The sequence below is a fragment of the Neodiprion pinetum genome, chromosome 1 (assembly GCF_021155775.2).
Source record: "Neodiprion pinetum isolate iyNeoPine1 chromosome 1, iyNeoPine1.2, whole genome shotgun sequence".
In the NCBI taxonomy this organism is placed as follows: domain Eukaryota; kingdom Metazoa; phylum Arthropoda; class Insecta; order Hymenoptera; family Diprionidae; genus Neodiprion; species Neodiprion pinetum.
The window spans coordinates 32544166-32568640 of NC_060232.1; the positions used below are offsets into that span (position 1 = coordinate 32544166).

At 35.3% G+C, this 24475-nt stretch overlaps 2 protein-coding genes and 1 long non-coding RNA gene across 16 annotated transcripts in view; 2 read left to right on the forward strand and 1 right to left on the reverse strand.

Moving 5' to 3' along the window:
* Klp10A (kinesin-like protein 10A) overlaps positions 1-17080 on the forward strand; it is a 31818-nt gene extending 14738 nt beyond the window's left edge. For 2 of the 12 annotated variants that reach the window (XM_046634688.2, XM_046634613.2), the window contains exons 2-12: positions 128-222; positions 1951-2052; positions 4075-4218; positions 5709-5745; positions 6959-7394; positions 7555-8128; positions 8253-8502; positions 8591-8745; positions 8834-9043; positions 9171-9345; positions 9921-11799. In XM_046634688.2, the coding sequence (XP_046490644.1) occupies positions 128-222; positions 1951-2052; positions 4075-4218; positions 5709-5745; positions 6959-7394; positions 7555-8128; positions 8253-8502; positions 8591-8745; positions 8834-9043; positions 9171-9345; positions 9921-11122 (3380 nt within the window). In that variant the 3' untranslated portion in view covers positions 11123-11799. The other 10 variants (XM_046634664.1, XM_046634670.1, XM_046634622.2 and 7 more) reach the window with 10 other exon arrangements.
* On the reverse strand, positions 13656-21201 carry Fic (FIC domain protein adenylyltransferase). Of its 3 annotated transcripts, none has more exons than XM_046634827.2 (5): positions 20845-21195; positions 19979-20651; positions 19345-19416; positions 18441-18647; positions 13656-18354 (listed from the first exon to the last, which is right to left on the reverse strand). In XM_046634827.2, exons 1-5 carry the CDS (start codon positions 21038-21040, stop codon positions 17994-17996), a joined length of 1509 nt encoding a protein of 502 aa, XP_046490783.1. In that variant the 5' UTR covers positions 21041-21195; the 3' UTR covers positions 13656-17993. The 3 variants fall into 3 exon arrangements, with proteins under 3 accessions (XP_046490783.1, XP_046490792.1, XP_068993925.1); XM_069137824.1 differs by lacking the exon at positions 19345-19416 and adding an exon at positions 19780-19889 and having other exon boundaries at positions 18215-18354; positions 18441-18676; positions 20845-21201; XM_046634836.2 differs by lacking the exon at positions 19345-19416 and having other exon boundaries at positions 20845-21192.
* A 698-nt stretch (positions 21202-21899) lies between these two features.
* Positions 21900-23326, forward strand: LOC138191072 (uncharacterized). The gene is made up of 3 exons (XR_011177354.1): positions 21900-22039; positions 22834-22921; positions 23137-23326. It is a non-coding gene; the product is annotated as an uncharacterized lncRNA (long non-coding RNA).
* Positions 23327-24475: the final 1149 nt, after the last annotated feature.

Below are 24475 nucleotides of genomic sequence, written 5' to 3' on the forward strand. Positions count from 1 at the left end.
AAACTGAATTGAAATTGACTCAGGAAATTGTTGCTCGTTCATTTCTTATGCACTGTTAGAAACAATTTTTAGTTACATACGCGAGTTACACTACTAATGTCTTTATGCTTTTTTCTTAAATTTTCAGGACGCGTTCACTCTGCTATCGTGTCTGGGGTCAACTGGGAGCAACGGAGTGTCACTGTCGAATGGTTTGAGAGAGGAGAGACTAAAGGGAAGGAGGTTCGTCATTGAATAAATATTAATTATAATTTTTGTTTGCTTAAATGATGGTTGAGAATTTTTCATCTCCGTTCGGTAATCAAAGCAAAGAACGCTATTTTAAAATTGTACGATTGAATATTCTCCAACAATAAGTAAAAAAAAAAAAACCTTCGAGTTGTGTCAAAGTAAGATCTACACTATACGATACTGTTAACAATTTGAGGTCGTGATGATATAGCAAGTTAAAAAAGCATTAAAGCAAGAAGTCGGTACCAATTTCCCAATGGGCAAACTCCTCCGTCTACTTGTAAAGTTACAGCACACTTTGCAGAATGTACAAATCGATACCTCGAGTCGCACGGTGAGTATCAACGTGTTAAACCTTTGTCCGTTATCCGAAGAAAAATTCCATTCAGTCTGGTGAGCATTTCTGCAGCAGGTAGCTTCCACGGTTCATGAATTGCGATACGATGTAAAACGAACGATAACTCTCATTGAAATTTCCACTAAACGTATAACTATCCCGGCTCTGTAAAGCGACGTAGGCGAATCGTACAATTCGCTAGAAAGGTAAGCTCGGTCATTAGCATCTTCGCTTGAGAATAGCCCGAATGCTTAAAGTTTAACAGAAGTGACCCAGATTAGCGCGGTTGTGAGACCTTTGACACACCGCAACGACGTAACACCTCGTCGAACATACTTATTGTTAGACCCTGCCGGTTGAATCGAGGTGTTCCCTGCATTTGCTACAGTTACTTAACTCCCCGACGCAATTACGTTGATTAACGATCAGTTTAACACCGAGTATACCTTATACCTACCGCGTTTGTGGATTCGGAAGCATTCCGTCGGTGATCATTCTCCAGGCGGCAACGCAGTGTTGTGAATTAGGTATTCGAACTAGTTTTTCAACTTTATAAAAACGGAAATACCTTCGTCAAAACGGTTACCGTTTTCTTTTTTGCATTTTCCTTTTAGCCTAACGCGTAAAATCGATTAACTAATTTCTCTGCTTCTCGACGAATTTCTTGGAAAATCTCCCTAGGTCAGGTCATGGTTCTCGAGCTATTTTCTACCCTAATCTCATTATGCAATGACGAAATGGCGAGAGCGACCTGTATTGCGATTGGGAACACAGCGGTCTATTTTCGACAGGCGTCGAGCGTTTGAGTTGGTTCCGAGGCCGTAACCCGTCAACATCTCGGATTCCCATCAATTCGCAGTCATTATTCAAATCGGTTTGAATTACTTTTCCATCGGTTGCGAATAACTTTTAATCGTTTATTCGGTGTCGCGATACAGGAGAGGACGAGAATCAAGAAAAATAAAAATAAAAAATCCGGCTTAACAACCGATGTTATCGTTTATATATTGACATGTAATTTGAGAACGCAAACATTTCGGGAGTGCATACATTTCGGTCGAGAGTGCGTTACTTCGAGGTTTAAAACATGTTTAAAATGTCTCCCCAGAGCATGATACCGCGTAGAAAGGTGGGGATTGTGTTATTTAAACTATAAGCTTCGGTCGTGTTTAATTTTAAACAATCGGAGATACGTCTTTCGGTATTGGGTCGTTGCCCTTTCGAGTCCGTAAAATAGCACGTGCTTTTGTTTAATCTTGTTTTTTTTCACAGATCTCTCAGTATCGGCAAATCAGATTTGACGGTTCTTTGCAGCGAATTACATTTTTCTACAACGCGTTCCTTGCATGCCTTTTTATCTTGAAGCATTTTTATTATTCCAGGTGGAAATCGATGCGATTTTGGCTTTAAATCCAGAGTTGGTACCGAAAACGATGGGCCCACCTCCGCCAGTGAATAATCACATGATGCCTTCTCGTAATAAGGTGAGGTTTTATCTTTCGCCTTTTTACGCCTCTAAAGTATTATAGCATAAATGAAAAATGATCAACAATGAGAATCGCTGCTTCGTTACGACTAACGAAAAAAAGCAACAACTATCGTTTATTACGTGAAAATAAATGGTCCGAAAAATTTGCAGCAACTTGACATTTCGATGAGGATTTCCGTACCGGAGACTGTAATACTATTATACTCGTAGCGTCGCTGGTTTATTATTGACTCGCCGATAAATTTTGTTGACGTGTTGCCATAGCGATAGGGCTAACCTCCTTGGCTCACATGAAAGAATTTACATTCGTGCTTCGATATTTCGCCTCATGTTCCAGTATTTATTCGTCTTTCAGGTAGAAACTTCCTTTTTAAACCTTGTATTAATTACCGTTATCTGTCGTTTAACACGTAAACTCTCGTGTATATTTTTACAAAATGCCAATCGCACCGTCTATTGTTATTTTGTAATTTGATACGACAGTGACTGTGTTCGACGCGTCGTACAATATTTCGTATTAGCTCGATTCAGCAGTGCAGATTCACAGTAAATTTTAATCGTTCGAATTCTGAAAATTCTTGTGTAATCTTCGACCCCAACATTCATTTACTTGCCATCTTAATCACGCGTTTTAGGTTTGTTCAAAGTGTTTCTTGCGCGTGCTTTTCGTTTGAACCAACGCGTCCAAAAGCAAAGGCCATTAAACTCCAAGTCTCTGCAGTCTCAATTACGCGTACTTTGCTGCAGTTACACACTGTCAACCGTTTAAACTCGCATTCAGATCAATCATATAATACATGATGTGCCTCTTTCAAAGGTGACAATTTTTTCATTCATTTCGTTACCAGAGGGAGAGCAAATGCTTGACGACACGGCGAAATCGTTGCGCAGAATGAACTATTTATTCTCTTGGGTACGTGATGAAACTCACAACTTTCAAATATCGTCTAAAATATTCCCATGAATATTCTACGCAGCCAATAGAATGCCGGTCTTAGATTTGCTCACGCTATTTCAGGCTTCGAGCTGCATGGTGTCAATAAGTAGAGTTCCGTTGACTACGTTCGATATAACATGCGAGAGTATGTGGAAATATGTATACAAATATGTGTGTATATGCGTTATGTAGAATATTGGCAATGTCGCACATGTGAATTACGGCTAGACGACGAAACGCATTTGTCGAAGGAGGTTCTATTAAAATTTCTTCGACGTTGTTTTTTTGTTTTTTAAAACATTCCGCAATATACTCCTTGAATTGTGGAATCTAGTCGTATACTTGCGAAATTGACATATTTCCTTGGTTACTGTATGCGATATCATTTTCCAAGGTTACGCAGGTCTTAATGTACGCGTCTATACATGGCACAACGTGTTATTTATGTTATATTGATTCTACAGGTGTGTGACTACATAATAATTTAAGTTGATCGAGGAATATTTAATTCGGTGATATAGCATTGTCGCTTTCTGTTAATCAGATATTATTCGACCCCTGACTTCGAATCCAATTACTAACAAAATAATTTTTCTTTCTTGCCTATCATACGTGGACGCTGGACTCAACTTGGTCATCGGCAATGGATCATGTCCTGCTGGAAATCGGAAAAAAAACCCACCTCGGCAACCCCGTTACATTGTTTTACCACGAAATATTAATTTACTATTCTTTGTACTCTCCATCCGTATCTCCTCCGATCCTACGCCCTCGTGATCGTAATTTTATTTTCGTAATTTTTCATCCATCTTTCGATCGATTCGTATTTGATTTACTTTTTTTCATATATATATATATAACTCTCTGCTTGAAAAACTGTTTGCACATTCAATATTCATATATTTCATTTAATGTTATTTCGTGAAATCTTATCGTCCAATGTTCTTTCATTTTGTTTGCGTTAACTATTCGTTTAAACTTGGATTATTCTTCTTTGCGACCGACTTTAATATCACGATTTTTTCTTACCCTAATCGATGCGCCGGAAATTGAACGAAAAAAATAAATAAATAACACCAGGACTCTTCCGGTGAGGAGGACGACGGCGTTGACGAGTACGAAAACCAGGATGAAGGCTCGCTCGGACGTTCCGGTGCTCAACAAACCACGAGAAATGGTCTTAGCTCGGCAACCCTGCCTGTACGAGTTACATCTCGGCTTTCGGTAACGCGCACCCCAAAACACCATCAACTCCTTCTCTCGCCCTCACCTACGACCCTGACATTGTTCCCAACCTTGTTCTCCTCCATTCTACCTCCGCTTTATCTCTCTCTCACTCTCACATGTAACGCCGTATTTGCTCAACCTTCCGTTGTACTGCAGGCTTGTTAGGCAAGGACGCCGATTGGCCTATGTGCCAAAACTGAAGCTGTAAAATTCTGCGCCGGATTCGAACTTGACATTGAACAGACTCGATATTGAGAATTTTTTCTACAATGTCAGCGTTTTTTTTTTTCCTTCTGAGAAATTAATACTTAAATTGTCGCTAATTGAGGAATATCGTTTGATGCGTTGAATTGTACCGCTTCAATAAATGTAGGTTATGCCGCAGATCATTTCACCTGTGTGTTAGTTTTTTTTAGCTTTACGAGTCGAACTTCTTGCCTTTTTTGTTTGGTCTCGGGATTATCGAGTACAAGATTTACGCTGACACCTGTCGATATACCCGAAATTTTGCCTCGGAATCCGAATTGGTTTATGGAATTCGCATTCTTCAAACGTTGTATTTGTACGTTTAAAATTTCGCGGCTAACTTCTAATGGTGAAGGTATGATTAATTCGTGTCAAGTTTGTCTTGGAATTAGCGCAACTGCACTATTCGCATTAAACGAATTGAGTATTGTGTCTTAGGACGGGTGAAAAAAAATCATGAAGAAAAATGTGAATTATTTTTACGAACAGTCCCAACATTGCAATTGAAATTCATGTGATAACAAAACGTACTTTCACATTCTCGACCATCAGAGTTGTTACTAAACCAGATTAGTCATCGATGATAGATTCGCGCTGTATAAATTTCTTAAAGTCATTCGTAATATCGTATTACCTTACTTTATGTTGCTTATTTTGATACGAACAGACATGTAATAAATATACATCTTGCACGGAATGTGATGTTGAAGTTTCATGTTACGTTATTAAGGTAGTGGGAAAAGAAAATTGTTACAGTTTCTATAAATATCTACGATGCAACGTGATTAATTAACAAAAGAATCGTAGAAAAACACCAGCTATCCGAATTGCTCGAAGTGAAAATCACCTCTCGTAATTTTGTATCTTATATAAATAAGCAAATCAAGTCCCACGCATTTTGCTTCTGAAGATTACAAATGTCAATCCTATTCACAAGTAGAACAACTTGTTTGTGTTGGTGAAATATATTGAAAGATGACGCAAGTTTGAATTATGCGAGGTGAAATTTCTACCATTGCAAAAGATACAGGCGAACCAAATTTTTTGCCAGTTTCACATGTATGTAGGTAATCAATTGTTGTCATGTATCATACACGTTGCTTTCAAAACGTTTACTCGTGTATTTTCAGCACTGGTTTCACTTACTGTTTTCCCCATACCTTTGCTTGATCGCACTGTGGTAAATCAAAAACTTATGTACGCAGTTTATTAATCAAAATATTGCTTTCACTCGGTTGCAGAATACTACGAGAGCGTCTATTCCAGTCAAAGGTAAGTGTATGTATTACCGTGTATAGTTAAATCTTTTTTAGGATTAGTTATCTCCGTTGTATCCGCATAGCCGTCACGGAAAAAAGCCTCCAACTCACAGATAATGCTGAATTCCCATAAGAACAAAAGATGTGGGGACGAATTCACTCCCCCGTTGAGGATTTTGAGATTTTTGTTTCCGTAAGGGAGAAAAAAGCGGCTTGTTCTGCTCACCGCTAGATCTTCCATAATTCAACATTTTAAAAAGAAAAAAAACTTTTCCCATATGGTTGCGTTATTTAGCCGTTGACGTAATTTAATTCTTTTTTTTTTCGCCTTTGACAAAATTGATTTGTAGCGATTGAGGCGGCGAGACTATCGTGATTCGTTGACTTTTACGAAGTTCCAATGTGTCTCACGTGTGTTCACATGGAAATATCGATATTCGGGCTCTATATCTAACGTACAAGGGCAAGGACCTCGAGCAGTATAACGCGAACAACCTCACGGAGCGTTTTGGCATTTTTACGCGTCCGTGAAACTCCTCGATTTTTGCATATCACGCGAATTTAATCTGATAGCTTACCCCGAAATGAGGTTCGATCCAATCACGTACTGCTTTAAGAAACAGAATAAAATCTTTGACGATAAACGACAGAACGCTATTCAAGCTTTGACGCAAGACGATACTTGCAGTGATGGTAAACCCTTTATTCTTTATATTCTGTATCGCATATTACTTACGCATTTTTGTTCAGATATTTCGAATTTTAAACCACGTATATGTATATCATTTTTCAACGTAACAGAATGTACATAGAAAATTTACTGTAACGATTACTCACCTCGCTCTTATAACTACATATACATTTCATCGACACAAATTTATGTTGCTTGTACCACGTTCTTTAAATTGTAAATAAAATCACACGTTACTTAAAATTAGCAACTGTTGAATTAAATGATACGCATATGCATTCATTACTCTTTGGATAAATTTATTGTTTACAAAAAATTTATTGTCCACTTGCGCCATTCATTGTATTAGCAGTTTTGCGTTTATCTTTGCATCTAGTAAAACTTGCAACATGTATCGGTACAATCGGTTATCGGTTATGAATGAATACACAGAGTCTTTTTTTTTTTGTCGAGTTTTCGATCCAAGTATACAGATGATAGAAAATTATACACACAATTCTAGACATGCTCAGTGTACTAAATATTTCTTAACAATTTTCAGCCGTTCCAAATAGACAAATCACTCGAGCGGGGCGGCCGACAAATATAATTCCACCCATTACATCTGTGAACGGACACGGTGATTCCATCTCAGGTCTTACTCGACGGGAATTGGAGAATATCCCACCAACTCCGGTAACACCAGCACCATCAAGTGCTTCCACTGTGGCAATGAGCAAGCAGAAACAATTGCAGATACAACAGGCTCAACAGCAGCAATTGCAAATTCAACAACAACAACAACAACTACAACAACAACAAGCTGCCCAAATCGAAAATGGGAGAGGTAGACGGTCGAACGTTGTCAAGGAGGTGGAAAGGCTAAAAAAGAACAGAGAAGAGAGGAGGCAGCGACAAGCAGAGCTGAAGGAGGAAAAAGAAGCATTAATGAACTTGGATCCTGGAAATCCAAATTGGGAATTCCTTGCTATGATTAGGTAACTATTTTTCATCGTTCTTTTGAAAGGCGTTATTAAAATAGTAATTACCGTATTTTTGATTCTGATAAAGTTTCACACTGCGAAGCTGCGAGAAGAAAATAAATGAAATGTATACGAAAAGTAAATGATTGCTAACAGGTTCGTTATTTTTCTTCAGGGAGTATCAAAACACCATAGACTTTAGACCACTGCGAGACACAGACGCCGTAGAAGACCATCAAATAACCGTTTGTGTTCGAAAACGTCCGTTAAATCGTAAGGAGGTGAATCGTAAAGAAGTGGACGTTATAAGTGTTCCCAGTAAAGATCAGATGGTCGTTCACGAACCAAAAGCAAAGGTTGATTTAACCAAGTATTTGGAAAATCAACTGTTCAGATTTGATTACGCTTTTGATGAAACTTGTACCAATGAAATAGTCTACAAATATACAGCCAAGCCATTAGTACAAACTATCTTTGAGGGTGGAATGGCTACTTGTTTTGCTTATGGTCAAACCGGAAGCGGTAAGACTCACACGATGGGTGGAGACTTCAATGGAAAAACTCAGGACTGCAAGAAAGGAATATATGCTATGGTCGCTAAAGACGTTTTCAAGTATTTAAAGTCCACTAAATATCGTCCACTGAATTTGATAATCTCTGCAAGTTTTTTTGAGATTTACTCAGGCAAAGTTTTTGACCTGCTCGCTGAAAAAGAAAAGCTCCGAGTACTGGAGGACGGGAAACAACAGGTTAGTAATACTTTTTTCAGAAATAATACTAAACTTCAGTCGTTATGACACACTATCTAGCATTTATTTCGTATTTGAAAAATATTTATGTTGGAATAAAATTGTAATAATTTTTTTATCACAGGTCCAGATAGTTGGACTGACTGAAAAGGTTGTGGAATCTTGTGATGAAGTACTGAAATTAATTCAACATGGAAACAGTGCCAGAACTAGCGGGCAAACTAGCGCCAATGCTAACTCTTCGAGGTCGCATGCTGTCTTTCAAATAATTGCGCGGACACCAGGAACCCACAAGGTTCATGGAAAGTTTTCTCTAATCGATCTTGCCGGTAATGAAAGGGGAGCTGATACATCGTCAGCTAACAGACAAACCAGTGAGTTTTGGTTATGAACAATCTTAATTATCTTGAGAATAAAAGCATTCATAAATGAAATATATTCATTCGATTTTTCACTAATCAGGAATGGAAGGTGCTGAAATCAACAAATCACTGCTGGCGCTCAAAGAATGTATCCGTGCACTGGGACGTAAGGGTACACATTTGCCATTCAGAGCTAGTAAGCTAACTCAGGTTCTGCGAGATAGTTTTATCGGAGAAAAATCAAAAACTTGTATGGTAAGCACTTTTTAGACATATTACATTTATAAGTTTGTTTCCAATTGAAAGTATTCATTATTTAATTGCAATTTATTGGATATCATAGATCGCTATGATCAGCCCAGGAATGAGCTCCTGCGAACATTCTCTTAATACATTACGGTACGCAGACAGAGTTAAGGAACTAGCTGCAACAGATCCAACAGAAGTAAAGGCACCATCGACAGATGACGATGAACGAGGTTTAAAGATAGAAGACCATTCGAACAACAGCGTTCTATCGGACAGTGATTTAGCACAGCTGAGATCACTCAATGTAAGTAAAAAATTTGTTTTAAGCTACTCCATTAAAGTCTACATATCATATTACCATGAGTTTCTTTATAATTCAATTTGTTGATTCAATTACTTTGTATGAGAAAAATTGTTATTATTTTCGTTAGGAGGGAGAGTTATCGCAGGACTTATATACTTTCCATGAAGCAGTATCTGCGCTACAGTTATTAGAGGAAGAAGTTTTGGACACGCATAAGCTTGTGGTTGACAATACAACTCGGTTTTTAAACGATGCGCACAGCGTTTTCAGTGCGACACACGAGGTGGACTATGATCAGGAAGGTATGTCGATCCTTTATCACATTTGCTATATGCTGTGTATAAAATACACGCTCGTATTTGTACATGCATAATGAATTTCTAATGAATCTAGGTATCCACCAACAGCTTAATATTTTAGACACAGGGTAAATGTGTCCTAAAGTGACAAACTTACTGCTGATGCAATTTCGTAATTGTCTAAATTTTTATGCAACATGTTTGTATGGCATAATTTTATGCTTCCGTACTGAATATCAACAACTACTCCTTTAATACGTGTCATAGTAACACGTGCACACAAACTTCCAGTTTCTGTATAACAAACATTTGTACAATTATTTCCATTCAACAAATTGGGATTACTGATTTTCCTTTCACATTCTTGCGTAATAATTCAGTAGAACAGTCTCAATGATAAAGATACTAGACCTACCCTATTGAAATACAGTTTTCCAAATTTTCAGTCCAAACACGAAATTGACTACGTGCATTCTGATATGTAAATGGGTAGTTTTTTTTTTTTCTCGATGGTTTAACTTAGTAAGTATTGTGCATAACTTGGTAACAATATCACTGCCCATCGGGTTTTGCAACAGATACTCACGCAATGACAAAGGCTAATTCAATCTTCACATTAAGCCACAACTGGAGAGGCAGCAATGCAACATTAAACACGACGCTCAGTATAAATGATAAATTGAATAACAATCCAGATTACGATAGTCATTCTAATTTGAATTCGTCGACACAAATTTCTGGTAAGAACTCCTATAATTCTCCTTGGAAAGATGAGTTAAATTTTGGAAATTCAGAAAATTCTGACAGTGATCAAGATAAGCTTGAAGTTGAATCTGAAAAGAAAGACAGCGAAACTCTTAGCACTGTATCCATCAACACCATGCATAACAAGACGTTTTCCGATAGAACTACTCCGCCACACAAAAAATGCGAAACCAGAAGGTCAACCATTTCTGGCATAAAAAAATATTCCAAATATAATTGGGCTGGTACTTTTGATAATAAAGCTAAAAAAAAGATTTCGTTCGTGGAAAGTTCACTATCAAAATCAATCACAGCTGAAGGTAATGTTGAAAGTCATGAAATGTCAGATAAGAATGAATGTAGAACAAGTGAAAAGAAAACTATGAATTTTACAATTAACCCTACATCAGAGTGTAACAGTTGTGATTCATATGAAGATGACTCTTTGAAAGTAAATGACAAATTTAGTGACGAGCTAAAGTATACTAAGTTTTCAAATATTGACAGAACGTCGGATTCAAAATTGAATAATATGATCGAAAGTGATTTGATCTTCCCACCTGTAACTGATAATTCCTATTTCATAAAAAATGATGCTTCCCCTGCTAGGATCAATATATTTACTGATTGCTCTGATAAAAATCTTGAAATGCCATCCATTTTAAAAAGTACGGCTAATACAGCGTCTTCGATTTTAAAAGTAAACCAACAGATGAAAAATCGATATCATATTAAACTAGACACATTACAACCAAATTTTAACACATCTGTGCCAGAAAAGGGTCCAATAGATTCTGGGTTCGAACGCACTTCAACATTAGTAAAAAAGTGTGTCTTGCAAAAATCAATAGACTCCAATATAGCTGAAATCTCAGTTGTTGAATCACAAATTGAAGACCCGAAATTAACGAAAAAAAGCTTGTGCAGAAAATTATTTCAATTTGCGTCAAACTTAATAATTAATGTGATTCTGTTTACATTGTTACCTGCAGTTTATATCGCGTTTTTTGCGTATTTACATAGTGTAAATGATTAAATGGAGCTTAAAGAAGAAAGCTTCAATAATTTTAATAGCGACTCTCGAAATAGTTAAATTCATTTAAATTTTTAATTGCTAACTTATAAACTAGTAATTTTATTATCTTTGGTATTTACTTCGAACTTGTCAATCTATCTATAGCTACATTGGAGTTTAGGTGTATCTTATCGTTTATGTAAATAAGTTTTAAGTATATTTTCTGTAACATTGCATTTATATAAGTTAGATATGCTGTGATTTTTATGCTAAAGTTTTATATTCTTGCTGTTGTAGCATGGCTAGCATGTGCGTGGCTATTTTAAAACTGCGTGTGCTCTCTATATAATATTCTCTAGAAATATAATATTTTTCACTCAACGTAAAGTTTCAACGCAACAATCAAGGAAATTCCTTGGCACAAATAATCAACAAGTCACTGAAAATTTCTATAAAACCAGTATTAATGAACCATATTAGAGAAATATAGCGCGTGATTTGAGTAACTTCTAATTGCCATTTCTAGCTAAGAAAACAAATATAGATATATTATTTTTTCACTTTGGAAGTGTATGCCAATACCATAATTTAACTCCGAGTATAAATTATTGAATTTTCTGTTAGCACTGCAGATTCGTTTGTTGACGTTTGATTTACAATATTTAATTATATAGTTGTATGTTATAAAAACTTAATGTATAGCAGGAACCCTTACAGATTTGAGACGGAAAAGAACAAAGTTTGAGTCACCCTACCTGAGGCGGTTCACAATACATAGGCGTCTCATAGAGAGAAAACAATTTTCTGATGGTACGACAATGTTCGAAACAATAAAAAGCATATAAGCAATAAACGCTCATTTTAATATGTACTAAGTACTAATTGTCATTTGTGGCTTCAAAAAATCTTAAAAGACATTATTACTTGCATCCCCAAAAATAATATTCATTGACAATTCAAAACGAAATGAAAAAAAAAGTGGTTGAATATTCTGGATATAATAACTTCAACGTTTGTATTATCATTTTCAAATTTTTTTACTTTTATCGATCTTTTAGGTTCATAGTTTCGTGTGGAGATACTTACTAATTATTGAAAATGTTCTGTTTCAAAATTATAAATTACTTTTGTAAGTGATAATATCAAATTTACATTCTATCATATGGAATCATGACTTGAAAATAGCTGTAAGATTTGACAATTTCTCGTCAATATTTGAGCAATCCATGCTTGAATCGGATACTTCAAGATTTCTAATCGGTCATTGAACTTTTGTGAATTTAAGAGGAGCTTTCATTATTCCATTTCATTAAACTCTGGAAGGCTATGCTCAACTTTATTCTTTTCAATGGGTATCCGTATACCATCATTTCGTCTGCACAGCATCTTCGATTTACTGTACATGAATTTAGAGATAAAAGTATAGTACTATCTTGACAACGTTACCTTGCACATCCTCATGTATGTACATCAACCAGTTTGTTAATAAATGTTATTTTTGTGGATTCCCATCATAATGGTTTTGTATTTTTAAACATTAATTATCAGTATAGCAGTGTGATAAAAGCACTTACTAATCATTGCGGTAAAAATGTATTGCATCTTCTCTGGGTTACGTCTTGAATTGAAAATAATCTAACTTATTATTACTAACTTATCTATTACCATATTATCGCATCAACATAGAACATTTGTAGATCACGTGTATTATCTTCAGGCGTAAGATCAGGGGCGATTTGTGCTTTGTGCATTTTACGTTCTATCTTTTGAAACTGCTGTTGAATTTCAATTTATGAAATGGAACGAAATGCTTATGATACTGTCCGAAATTTCATGCTACAACTTAGTGGATGAACATTTATTGAATTTAGTGCTCAGTCAGGATCACGGAAGCTGAATAAAAATTGTTTAATTCTCGCAGCTTGCTTTTTTTGTATTTTGGTATAATTCTGTATTAAGTATGATTAGTCTAAGGTCTCCGCTATTTACTGAATCTGAGAGAATTTCACCTTATTAGAAAGTCATCTGATCATCGTGACTAAGCATTGTAATACCATATAACCAGCTGACTGCTTGCTACATAATCACGCCTTGATGTTGACGGGATTAAATCTTGTTTGTTACAGCGTACGCCCAAAAGTGGGAAGAACTGTTGACACAGCAGCGTGATACATTGAACGCAGCACTGGACCAAGTCAGCCAATTCAGAGGCCAACTTCTCCAAGAAGAGCAGATCAGTCAAAAGATGACGCGCACACGCAACACACGATACAATTAAACCTACATGTCACACTCCCGTATACATAATAATATAATATATGGGATGTAAACGTCACACTCCCATATACTAATAATATATGGGTTGCATCACCTGAGGGTGAGTTTACACTATATTAATCACATTCTTAGTTAAATCTATGTATTCCTAACGAATTCTATTAGTCGTTATGTACTTTTGAATCTAATCAAATAATACTCTAATAGTGATGTACGATATATCTATATTTTTTACCGATGTTAGTGTAAAAAGTGTTACGAGTTCCTTAGTGTCACCTTTTTGCCTCATGATAAACAGTTATTGACTACTACAATATTCTTGGCTTGTTAATTAAGTGATAAAATTTTAGAGGATGCTCTTCGAAAAAATTGTGATTAGCAAAATCATATAGTGTAAACTCACCAGAAATCATTCAGCGGGTTCCAAATGAGGTGAAACACCCTGACTCTATCTTCAAATATGTGATGCATTTTCGATTTAATCTTCTGTTATAATATACTTGAGATAATGTCAACAGTTTAATTTTTTTGGTTTTATTTAACAACGCTGAATAATTTTATATATATTTAAAAAATGATACATTTTGTCCAGCATGAAAGCCAACTAAGTTTTTTACAATCGCTAACTTATTGGAAGCGCATCTTTCTGAATATCTCTCTACATAATTTTAAAAATTGTTTAGCTTACTAAACAAATCAGCATCTATAGACCTTGCTTACTCTTCTTATTGTTTCATTTCAGAACTGTAAAATTGGATCAAAAGTTCAAGTTAAAATTATGGACTATAATTAAAATTTCCGTCAGCTACAAATTCAGAGACTTAGTATTGAATAGTGGTTGATTAACTCAGAAATGCATTGCTGATAAAAGTTAACTTCATTACTGCAAATTTTAACATAAAGAAATTATCATGTATTTAACTACTGTACTAAGCAAATAAAAACCATAAATATATTTTGTTCTCTGATATAAGGCGCCGGTCGTTTACTGACAAAAGTTGCTTACATGATGAATTATGAAGCATTTCTCCACCTGTAGCTTCTAGATACATTAAAAAAAAGTTATTCAAAAAAGTATATACAGCAAAAAAAAAAGTTTACTTGTAGCTGACATTCAAACAAGCAGTCCCTTAATCAAACCAAAACCCATTTACGACCCAACATTCAAAGAATCATAATTATTATACATGTATGGCACTTTCTCATTGTTACGGTGTGCCCGGTTCTGAGTTTTTCAGCGGTTTTTAAGCTTTTGAAGTACTAAATGTACAATAAACGTTTCTTGAGTGCGACAAGAGTGCTTTTGACTTATGCTTAAGCTGTGAATTTAATTTTTTGATGTATAAGATCATGTAATATTAAATTAAGATATTGATTAGACATTAGAAATATCGTGAAAAGGGACCCAGTGTACCGCCAGACAGTGAAAACAGCCTTAGAATACCGGTTTATGGAAACATATTAGAAGTAGATCACCAACCCTGTTGCTCGATTAATGTATTTGAATTTCTGGTTTCTTCATAACATGATATCATCATATACTCAAGGTCTCAACCATTCGTATTATTTGGCTATTATACGACATCTAGAACATAATACAACAATTCGTTCGTTGGAAACTTGTGTAAATTCAAGGTACAAAAGCTTTGCCAGTCTACAATCTCGATTGTATCAAATTAATCTTTTTATATCCATGTATCTTAAGTCAAAAGTTGTACATAGTGCTCTTTTGATTTTGCATACACTGTATATATTTTTATTTGAACATTGTATTTTCACTCTTGCCTCTAGATCAAAAAATTTTATAAACTGAATTGATATTATTAATGAGGTTAAATTTTCAAAATATCATTTTATTACATCATGTAGGCTTCATGGTCTTTGATTAATATCTGTTACAGTGCGCGTAAATTGTTGGAAAATTTGTAATACCTGGATATGATGAATTTTGTAATATTTTTTTACATTAAGAAACGGTGGTGTATTCTATAGGCTGCTTAAAAGTAAGGGTCTCGTTTCTTTGACTGCAGAGTTGGATAATCTATTTAGATCTTATTCTATAGCCGGTTACTTAAATTTAGTAAACGAAACTCGTATTAAACCAAATAACGACTGATTTCAGAAGTAACTCTTAGCTGTAAGACACTTATATATGTTTCAATGTGGCTCAACAACGGCCTAAGTATTGAGTTGTGTATTAATAATATTATAATTTGATCCAGATCACTTTCTTTTATGTAACTGCGGAATCATCTAATTAATAACTCATAGGACTTTAAGGAAAAATGTGTTTTTCTAAGTCGCTTCATTGATAATGTCATGCATTTCAGAAGAACTGAGTTGTGCAGTTGTTGGAAGAACACTGGTGTGACATGAATGATTCCGGTAGATAACTAAATACTAATTCAAACAAATACAATTTCGTCGAAATATATCTGTATTGTTATTAGAATATTAAGTCCAATGAATAATCTGTTGCTCTTACAATTAAAAAATCGTAATATTAATACTCAATTCTTCAGCGTGAGCTAATTATCACGGGGGTATTTTTAATTTTCAATATTTCGATGAAATGAAGATTTTGAGCGTTGCAATTAGAGATCTTGGCCAGCTGTCCTCAATTGAATAATAACTGTTGTATTTTCTCTACAATCTGCTTCGTTATAATAGTGCCAAATCAACGCATTATATTTATGTTTAAAAATTGTGCATTCGAAGTTTTTGTGACCCCGTTAAATTAAAATATTTGCACAGGTTTACTTTCAAAGAGACGATAGAAAAATTTCGATCCCTTGGAAGTTTTAGGAAGTAAACATGCTGAGTGGATCTCAGCTATTTTAAATTCGAAAAACGTATTGTTAAGTAATATTATTGATTGTTAAAACTAAGAATATCTTGCATAGTTATCAGCTTGAAAATATTTCGATGCCTCAATATTCCATGTGGTTATTATAGTAGAAAAAATGTCACAAAGTTTTTTATGAGTAAATTTTGCCCCTGTGAAGCTGTATTGGAATATTTTATTGCTAACTACAATTTAAGATTTTAATTTTTCATACCTTTTTAGTCAAACCAATAGAACAAAGCATGATAATTCACACGCATTAGTCGATTGACACTTCCCTAACTGACTTTAATGAAAATAAACATGAATGTTCTTTTCACATAGATCGCAATATTGATGAAGCTAATGTTTACTATTTAACAATAATTATAGAATTTATCCAGCATGTGATACATTTGTCTAAGTTGTGTTTAATAAATTCATATGATCACAGACTTGAAGGCAAGTAGAACAAGTTAATGTAATATATATCGAGCAAATTAAAATGTTGATATATATATCCCCGTTCTATGGTCACAGAATATTACAAAATGGTAATAAACTGTGATGGAAGATTGCTCGTTGAATGAAGATTTTAAATATACTTATAATTTTTTATATGCTATGATAATAATTTATAAAGTTGGAAAAAAATAATTTAACACAGTCGAAGACACTATTACTGATAAGACCATAACTACTGTAATAGTGTATTACATTACTCATGATATCACAAATCTCGACTACTGCCTCACCTTCACTAAATCTTTTTTTCTTCATTCTGATTGATATGCACAGAAAATTGTTCTGGGTACATACATGTATTATAATGACACCATGTTGTTGCTTGATGAATAAAAAACAGAACCAAAACCTAACTATATTGTCTTCTGATCATCTGATGGTTCATGTTTCGAATTCATTTTACTATTTACAATGAGCTTCTTGTTGTATGTATGTAAAAAGTTTCGACTTTTTTGTTCAGCTTACCATTTGAAAATGGTATTACATCGTATAGGTTTCTTCATTTTTCACAATTGGATAAATAAAAAAAAATTAATAAACAAGAAAGCACTATAATAATTGGGTTTATTCTTTTTTCTTAAAAATTTACTCTAAATAATGTCTGAATGATCACGTAGTGTAACATTTTTGATAATTTTAAACATCTTGACCTGCAAGTGTTTGCCGCACTGATCTCATTACATTACAACTCGTTTACTCATGATTAAACAAACATTACATCTGTACAATAATTTGTGCCTCTCTCATACTTCATTGATTAACATTAGGTAAATAATTTTACATCACAGTCTTAATCAACTTAATATTAAAAAATACTTTATAAAATTACCTATTAGATCTATCTACAGAAGTATTTGAACTAGTACTTATTTTCAACAATATGACAAATTTAGATTGTCCCAATTCGTGACATGAGTCTCGATTCAATAATTTTTAAATTGTATTAATAGCAAAGATGACTTGACTTATGTACAATAAGATTAATGTGCACCTATGCAGGCTACTTTGGCTGGCATACGATTATGCTTTGATGGTATGCTTACAACAGAACATGGACTCAAAATTAAATACAAAATAGCCATAACAATTATTTCGTAATGGAAATGGCATATTTGATTCGTACAAACCACCGGTATGTATGTACGATTCACGGAATAATCACAATAATATTCATCACACTCTTGACACGCATGCGAATTTAAAATTGGGCATACATTTATCAATTTTGTATTTAAGTTATATATGATCATAAAAACTTGAATCTTTTTAATCGTTTTCATAGTCGCCACTTCCATCGTCGCTGAGCAAAATCGTGTTTTGGTTTTCGGATAGTAGAGAATCTTGCCCTAATGCCGGGACTTGCCTAGAAAATTCGCTAGTAGCCCACAAAAACAAATCTAACGTTTGTTCTGTACATTCTCCAATGAATCTGACAAAAGGTCGTACATCTCCTGTGTTTGCCAGTTGCAAATATTCATAATATTTATGTCGATGCTGTTTGTGAACTATAACTGGCGGATAGCCAGCCTGCATTAGAATCATATTCATTAAAAGTCTAGATGTTCTACCATTTCCATCAGAGAATGGATGAATATGAACCAGCTTGTAATGGGCCAAAGCAGCGTATCTGAAATAGTTTAGTTAGAAATATCTACTCTGTAAAAAAACGCATATAACGTTACAGTTAGTGCTCCTAATATGCTTGCACATTACCTCACAGGATGCATTCGAACAGCTTGTTCACTGTTCAACCACAAAGAAAATTGTTCCATCAACATATGTATGTCTCCTGGACCTGGTGGTACATGCCCTCCAACGTACACTTGTGTCCGCCTGAATTGCCCACTTTCTACAGGATCTACGTGCCCCAGCACACGTTTGTGAATTTCTAGTATATCTTTGATGGAAATGGAGCCAACCCTGTAATACGCAATCAGTGTTGCAGGTGTCTACAGATTTAACAAGTAAGCACCACGTGGGTGCATCAGTGTATTGAACAATTATTCGTTATTTACCTAATTGCCCAATTTCCCACAATAGCATAGTTACTAGTTTATGAATGATTCAAACTACTTCTGCTCAGCACGGGACTTCCACATAAAAACAAATAGGGTGATTAAGCCAATGATGAAACGTCTAAGCAGACAATAAAACTCCGATGAGAGAACAAAACTTACCATATAAATTATATTGAATAGTTTATTCATCGGTCATTTTCATTTATTGACGCAATGACCCTATCGGTAGTTTTCTGCCTTAGAATACACATAGCAATATCATGCAAAAATGAGTTGAAAAAATACTTGAAGTACTGGGTCCCATTCATGCAAATGCTGTTTTATAACAAAACAAACGAAATAGATGCCAATACTATGCCAAAACATCTCACGTACAAATGGAATAAAAATAAAAGTCACAGATGACAATTTATAGTGTGTAAAATGTGTGCAAAAGATAATACAACATCAAACATTTTATTCATGGCTGTTCCCCACAATATTCACATTTTTGAGATGGTTGACAATCAAGACAAGATACTGGTAATATATTGCCAAAAATTCTGAATCCGTTATTATAGGGAACAGTCGTAAGTAACTCATTTTTTTAAATTGCTCACGTTTTGAAGGGCCGTTCACTGTCAGACCCGCAGCAAGCTGTACTATAAGCATTCCAGTCAGGAGCATTTAATCTATGCAAAAGCATCATGGCGTCAAGTAGAAATTAAAATGTTTATTAATACTATAAACACACATACATAGAATTTATTAGGAAATAGAAATTTAATATGAATAATGAACCCTACACCCATAACTATACTAATATAGGCAATGTATTAAAGTCTCAATAATTTTGCAACGCATACCCTTGGCAACTAGTATTGTGAAAATATCTGTAGGAAAATTCAGAAAATCACTCAAATGACATTAATTTAATATTTCTGTAGGCAGTTGATCTAAATGGTGAAAGATATTTACAAAAAATTTACTAAAATGGCGATTTTGTGTATAAGGTAACAAACAACATGAAAAATCTCTTGCTCAGTCCTTGTTACCATTACGTATTTTTGATTCAATTATCAGGTGACTGGTGCCATGATGCGATTTGCGCTTCACTATCAATTGTGAGAAATGAATCTCTGCTAAAGTGGTGATAAAAGTAGTCCTATATTGAAAATATTAGTCAATTTACATGCTGCAAACTGATCGGTCTTAAAAGTTTTATTAATTCACCTTTGGAATAGTTTGCCTTACCTATTTACAAGGGTCGCATTGATATACTTCATTGCAGCATCCAAGCCCAAGATTTCATTATGTTCATCAATACTTTTACCAGCCACTGCAGTTCTTGTTTCAACTATGGCTCTAGTTTGAGCCAAGTTCATTGTATTACCCTCAATACCAACAGTGTGATAAATGTGTTGGAAATATGCTTCTTTTTTAGCACGACGGAGTGCAGCATTGCTATCAGGTATTGCCGATAACGCATCTCTCTTCTCATCTATTCTCCTAAGCATCCGTTGGTCCAGTTCATCAACAACCCGAGCTGTTCTTTGCCTGTTAGCCAAAGCTCCCTCGTGATTTGGTTGATATGTCAAAGCTCTGACATAAAACTCATCAGCCTTGATCACATCTTTCTGTGTATGTTCCAAAAATTCTCCATAGTGGTTCAAAACATCCGGGTGCTTAGGAGCTAAGGCAACAGCATGTTGAAACAACTTTACAGCTTTGCTTTGCTTACCGGATAGTTTCATTTCTAACGCCAAGTGTAAGGAGCTTATGGCCTCTGATACAGACGCTGCATCAGTGACTGGTTTTATTTTACTAATTTCTGAATTTCGAAGTGAGAGACTTAATGTTCCTTCATCATGTAAGTTCAAAAAATTTTCTGACGGGAGTGGCGCAAATATACGCCGGTTATCGTCACCTGTAAATTGAAAAGTTGCTGTTTCAGGTAAAAGGTAAGGTCGAGGACTTTAACGTAGAGATAGAAACAGCTTGCGTTCAAATTCCTGTTTATCAACTGGTTCATGTAATCGTTGTTATTTTGGTATTTCAGAAGTCAACGTAACCATGAAATTTTATTATATACGGGTAGAGAGATTTTCATGCATTCTTACCTACATAACTCAGTGAGAATTGTTGAAAGTAGTTTGAAAGTAGTGTACCGATGACAGCGAAGCTCATCCCAGAGATGAAAATTAAAAATAAGCTCACCCGATTAAGTTCCATATTTTTAACCGGGTACTTTTTAATTTCTTCATTTATTGATGCTGATGGTGTTTGACAGCACTGGCTAAGGCAAGGTGGAGACATTTTTGTAAACAGAAATAAAATAAAATAAATATTTATCGAAAACGAACATTGCTCCGTCTACAAGCCATCACTCGTCTGCACTGGTCTGCACCCTCGAGTAACCATCAATACTACCATTGAGTAATGTGCAGATTAGAAGAGATGACTAACCCTGGGTACGGTTTAGTAGCGGGACATAGAGCAGTTTACCGAACAACATGTGGTCATCGCCGATTGGTTGGTAGCACGTGCGCATGCTAGATTGCCTTTGCTTACCGTGTCAGGCGTAAGTACGATACTTCCACGGCTTCATACCACACTTATTGTCATTATCAATCGCAAATTCAATAAATATAGGAATCGTGTGCTGACTATATCTCAGAGTTTCCTATCGGTTCTCAATGTTTGTTCGTCAACCGTTAATTGAAAATGAAAATATAAATTTACCTAGAACATTTCTGTTATATTAGTTCCTCAGAAACTTTTATTAACAAGATTTTTGTCTCTCGAATGTTATGATCGTCTGGATTTTCACGGGCAGTAAAATGCTGCCGCAGTGAAAATCAAGCCTCTGTCAGGCTAGAGTTGTCTTTCCCAGAATCTTCGATAAATCTCGATACGCGAAAATTAAATTAACGGCTGATGCTATGATACAACGGCAGTTTGATAAGCAATACCCCGCTGTGCGCATCTCGGTCCGATCAGTCGGTTGGGAAACGCGGCGGGTGAGCATCGTGCGGCGTCATTCGCCATCAGTTGTTGCCGATCAGTGTTTACGTGCGGTCGTGTTCGGCGGGTCTAAGGAGAATCACATGTTTCAGTGATTTGGGACATGGAAGGTTAAAAAAAAAAAATGCTTCACTGTTCTGTAATCCATATCACAGTATTGAAGCTGCATCACGTAGTTTGATCAGTGTACTATTATCAAACTTACATTTAGTAATTATTCCACAAAGTGCAAAACTGTGGTCCAAAGAAAAAGTGAGTGATTGAAATTAACAGAGTCAGCAGATACTGAAGGTAAGTTTTATTCGCCGTCTTTACAATCGTAAGTGTGATTGATTTGGTGAATACCTCTCTCTCCGTGGGATATGGCGCTTTGTTTTATTTAATGGCGCGTTATTTATATTAAAAATTGGCGACCATAGTCACAGTTTTCTACAGCTCACCGTTAATTCTCATTTTCAAACTATACATACACCCTAAATTGCTAACGTTATTTTAAAATACAAACGAATTTAAATCGTCTAGTCTCGTTGAATTTAAAAAATGGTAGTAAATCTTGCGTGCATTGATTTTTAAGTAATATTCCTAAATGAAAATTGTGATATCTTACCTGATCTTAGAAATAAATTGCAACAATGATATTAATCGGTTCTAATGATTGGAATACCAATGATATATCCTACCTTATTACAGGGGTAGATGAAATTGCAGCATTATTGACGCAATGATCTGAACAAAGTAACGCGATCAATTAATCACTAAGAACGTAAATCAATCAATACAGTGAATAAAAACGAAAGATACGCAATTAATATGATTTTGAATCACTATCCCGCTTTTAATCTTTAATGATTTTTGCATTCATATTTGACTGATATTAAATTCTGTCGCAATTATTTGATTCATTTATTCAGTATTTGTGCTTATTTGATCAACCTTATATTATTGATTCTAAGATTCATTCATTGACGCATCACAAATCACTATAATGTTATAGAAAAAATTTTGATCAGATCCAGACAGTCTGTAGTGAAATGTAGTCTGATCCAAGTAATATAATGTAATATTCTGTTATATTCTTATTGCAGTGTAAAAGGTGCCTCGCTTTGCCGTTCAACGTGGACATAATGGGAGAACTACTATCTACATTTACTCTCTGGAGCAACCCAGGAAGAGGTAAGAATAAGTACTTATTGTAAGTTTAATAATTGTTTGATAAGATGAGGTTGAAAATTTGATCAGAATTTTATCCTTGCCTAATATGCGGTGAATGAAAATGGAAATAGAGAACAGTAACAAATAATTCAAGAACTAGAAATCTATAAATCCACAGCATACCATTGGCACCGTTTGCTCAATTAATTCAAGTTTCCTTTCTGTGTTTTTCACAGAGTTAACCTGAGACATCCGAGTAACTTCTCCATTACTGGGCAACGTTGGTGAGTTCGCATGAGTTTAAGTTACGGGTTATTTCCCTGGAACTCCTCTGTCACGTGGCGTGGCGGTAACAATTGTCACACAAATTTTAGATTTCTTAACTGCATGGATAAGCTCATTAGCGATTGCAGCGATGCTTGACTTTCAATCGAATCATTCATTTGCAATTTATTTTACTTTAGGTTATCGTTAATTAAAGCTAGAAATTTCGCACGTTGCTGGAAACGGAATGAGCATCGTAACAGGTAACCATCAGTTACTCGACATTCGCGAGAACGAATTCTGTTTAGCTGTACTGATGATGATAATCCACATTTCAATTTACTATGATGTAGTTTAAGTGGGGTATTCATCTGAGGTTTAAACATATTCCGACGAATGTTTAACTAGATTCACAGGATTATTTAATCAATGAAACTTCAATGTTTGCCATAATATAATGCAATCAAATTGCATGTTATATTTTGGCTCATTGTCAATTTTTCAACAGTTAGCAAGTATCGATAAACTGCATCGTTGATTCGCTTAGAAAAATGTTGATAGGCATACAGTTTCTAATTCATTTTACAAAAGGTCGATGTATCGATAGTCTGCCAGCAATCACGAAGATAAGACATACAGTCACAGGGTTGACAGAATATCACTGCAAATACAGTAAACTCGCTAAGCTAAGGTAGATATGGGGGCTAGTTTGAGAGCGTGTCGGGGGATAAACTTGACAATAGCTCTCGTAATGTTCATACACTTGATAATCATTTTACTGAAATCCAGATCTAACGTTACTTCTACTTAAATCGGTTTTTATCATTTTCTAATTTTCGTCTGTCTTTAGTATCACTGTATAAGGGCTGGCTCACTATGATACAAAGACATTTTACTCCCTCCAGGTATAAATCAATGAAAAAGTAAGTCAGTGACCACGGCGCAAATGAAGAAGAATGATGTGTGTTGGAAAGAATGGAGAATAGTTTAGATCGAATATAGGTAACCGGGTAGGTAGGTGCTCGTTTCGGAATTCGTTGCGGGGTTGACGTACCGCGATGTTACTAACTTTCGCAATCCACAGCGTCAAACGATCACAGAGATGTTCCTCCTGAAACACAAACGACTCGATATAAAAGTGTCTGGACCATTTGCAAACTTATTTAATTTTAACGAGTTCAATCTCCCATTTTACATCACTCTGCAACTATTTGTAATATATCTCTGTCATCGTCTGAATGGGCAAAACGCATCTCTGGATCATCTATCGCGTCCGTGGTACGCTAGATGGGGAGAGATACTGCGCCCGAA

Coding starts and splice junctions, on each gene's coding strand:
- Fic (XM_046634827.2), bottom strand. CDS start 21,040: ATGTCTCCACCTTGCCTTAGCCAGTGCTGTCAAACACCATCAGCATCA. Junction 20,652..20,844: donor ATTCTCACTGAGTTATGTAG/GTAAGAATGCAT, acceptor TTCAATTTACAG/GTGACGATAACCGGCGTATA. Junction 19,417..19,978: donor AATGCGACCCTTGTAAATAG/GTAAGGCAAACT, acceptor GCTTTTGCATAG/ATTAAATGCTCCTGACTGGA.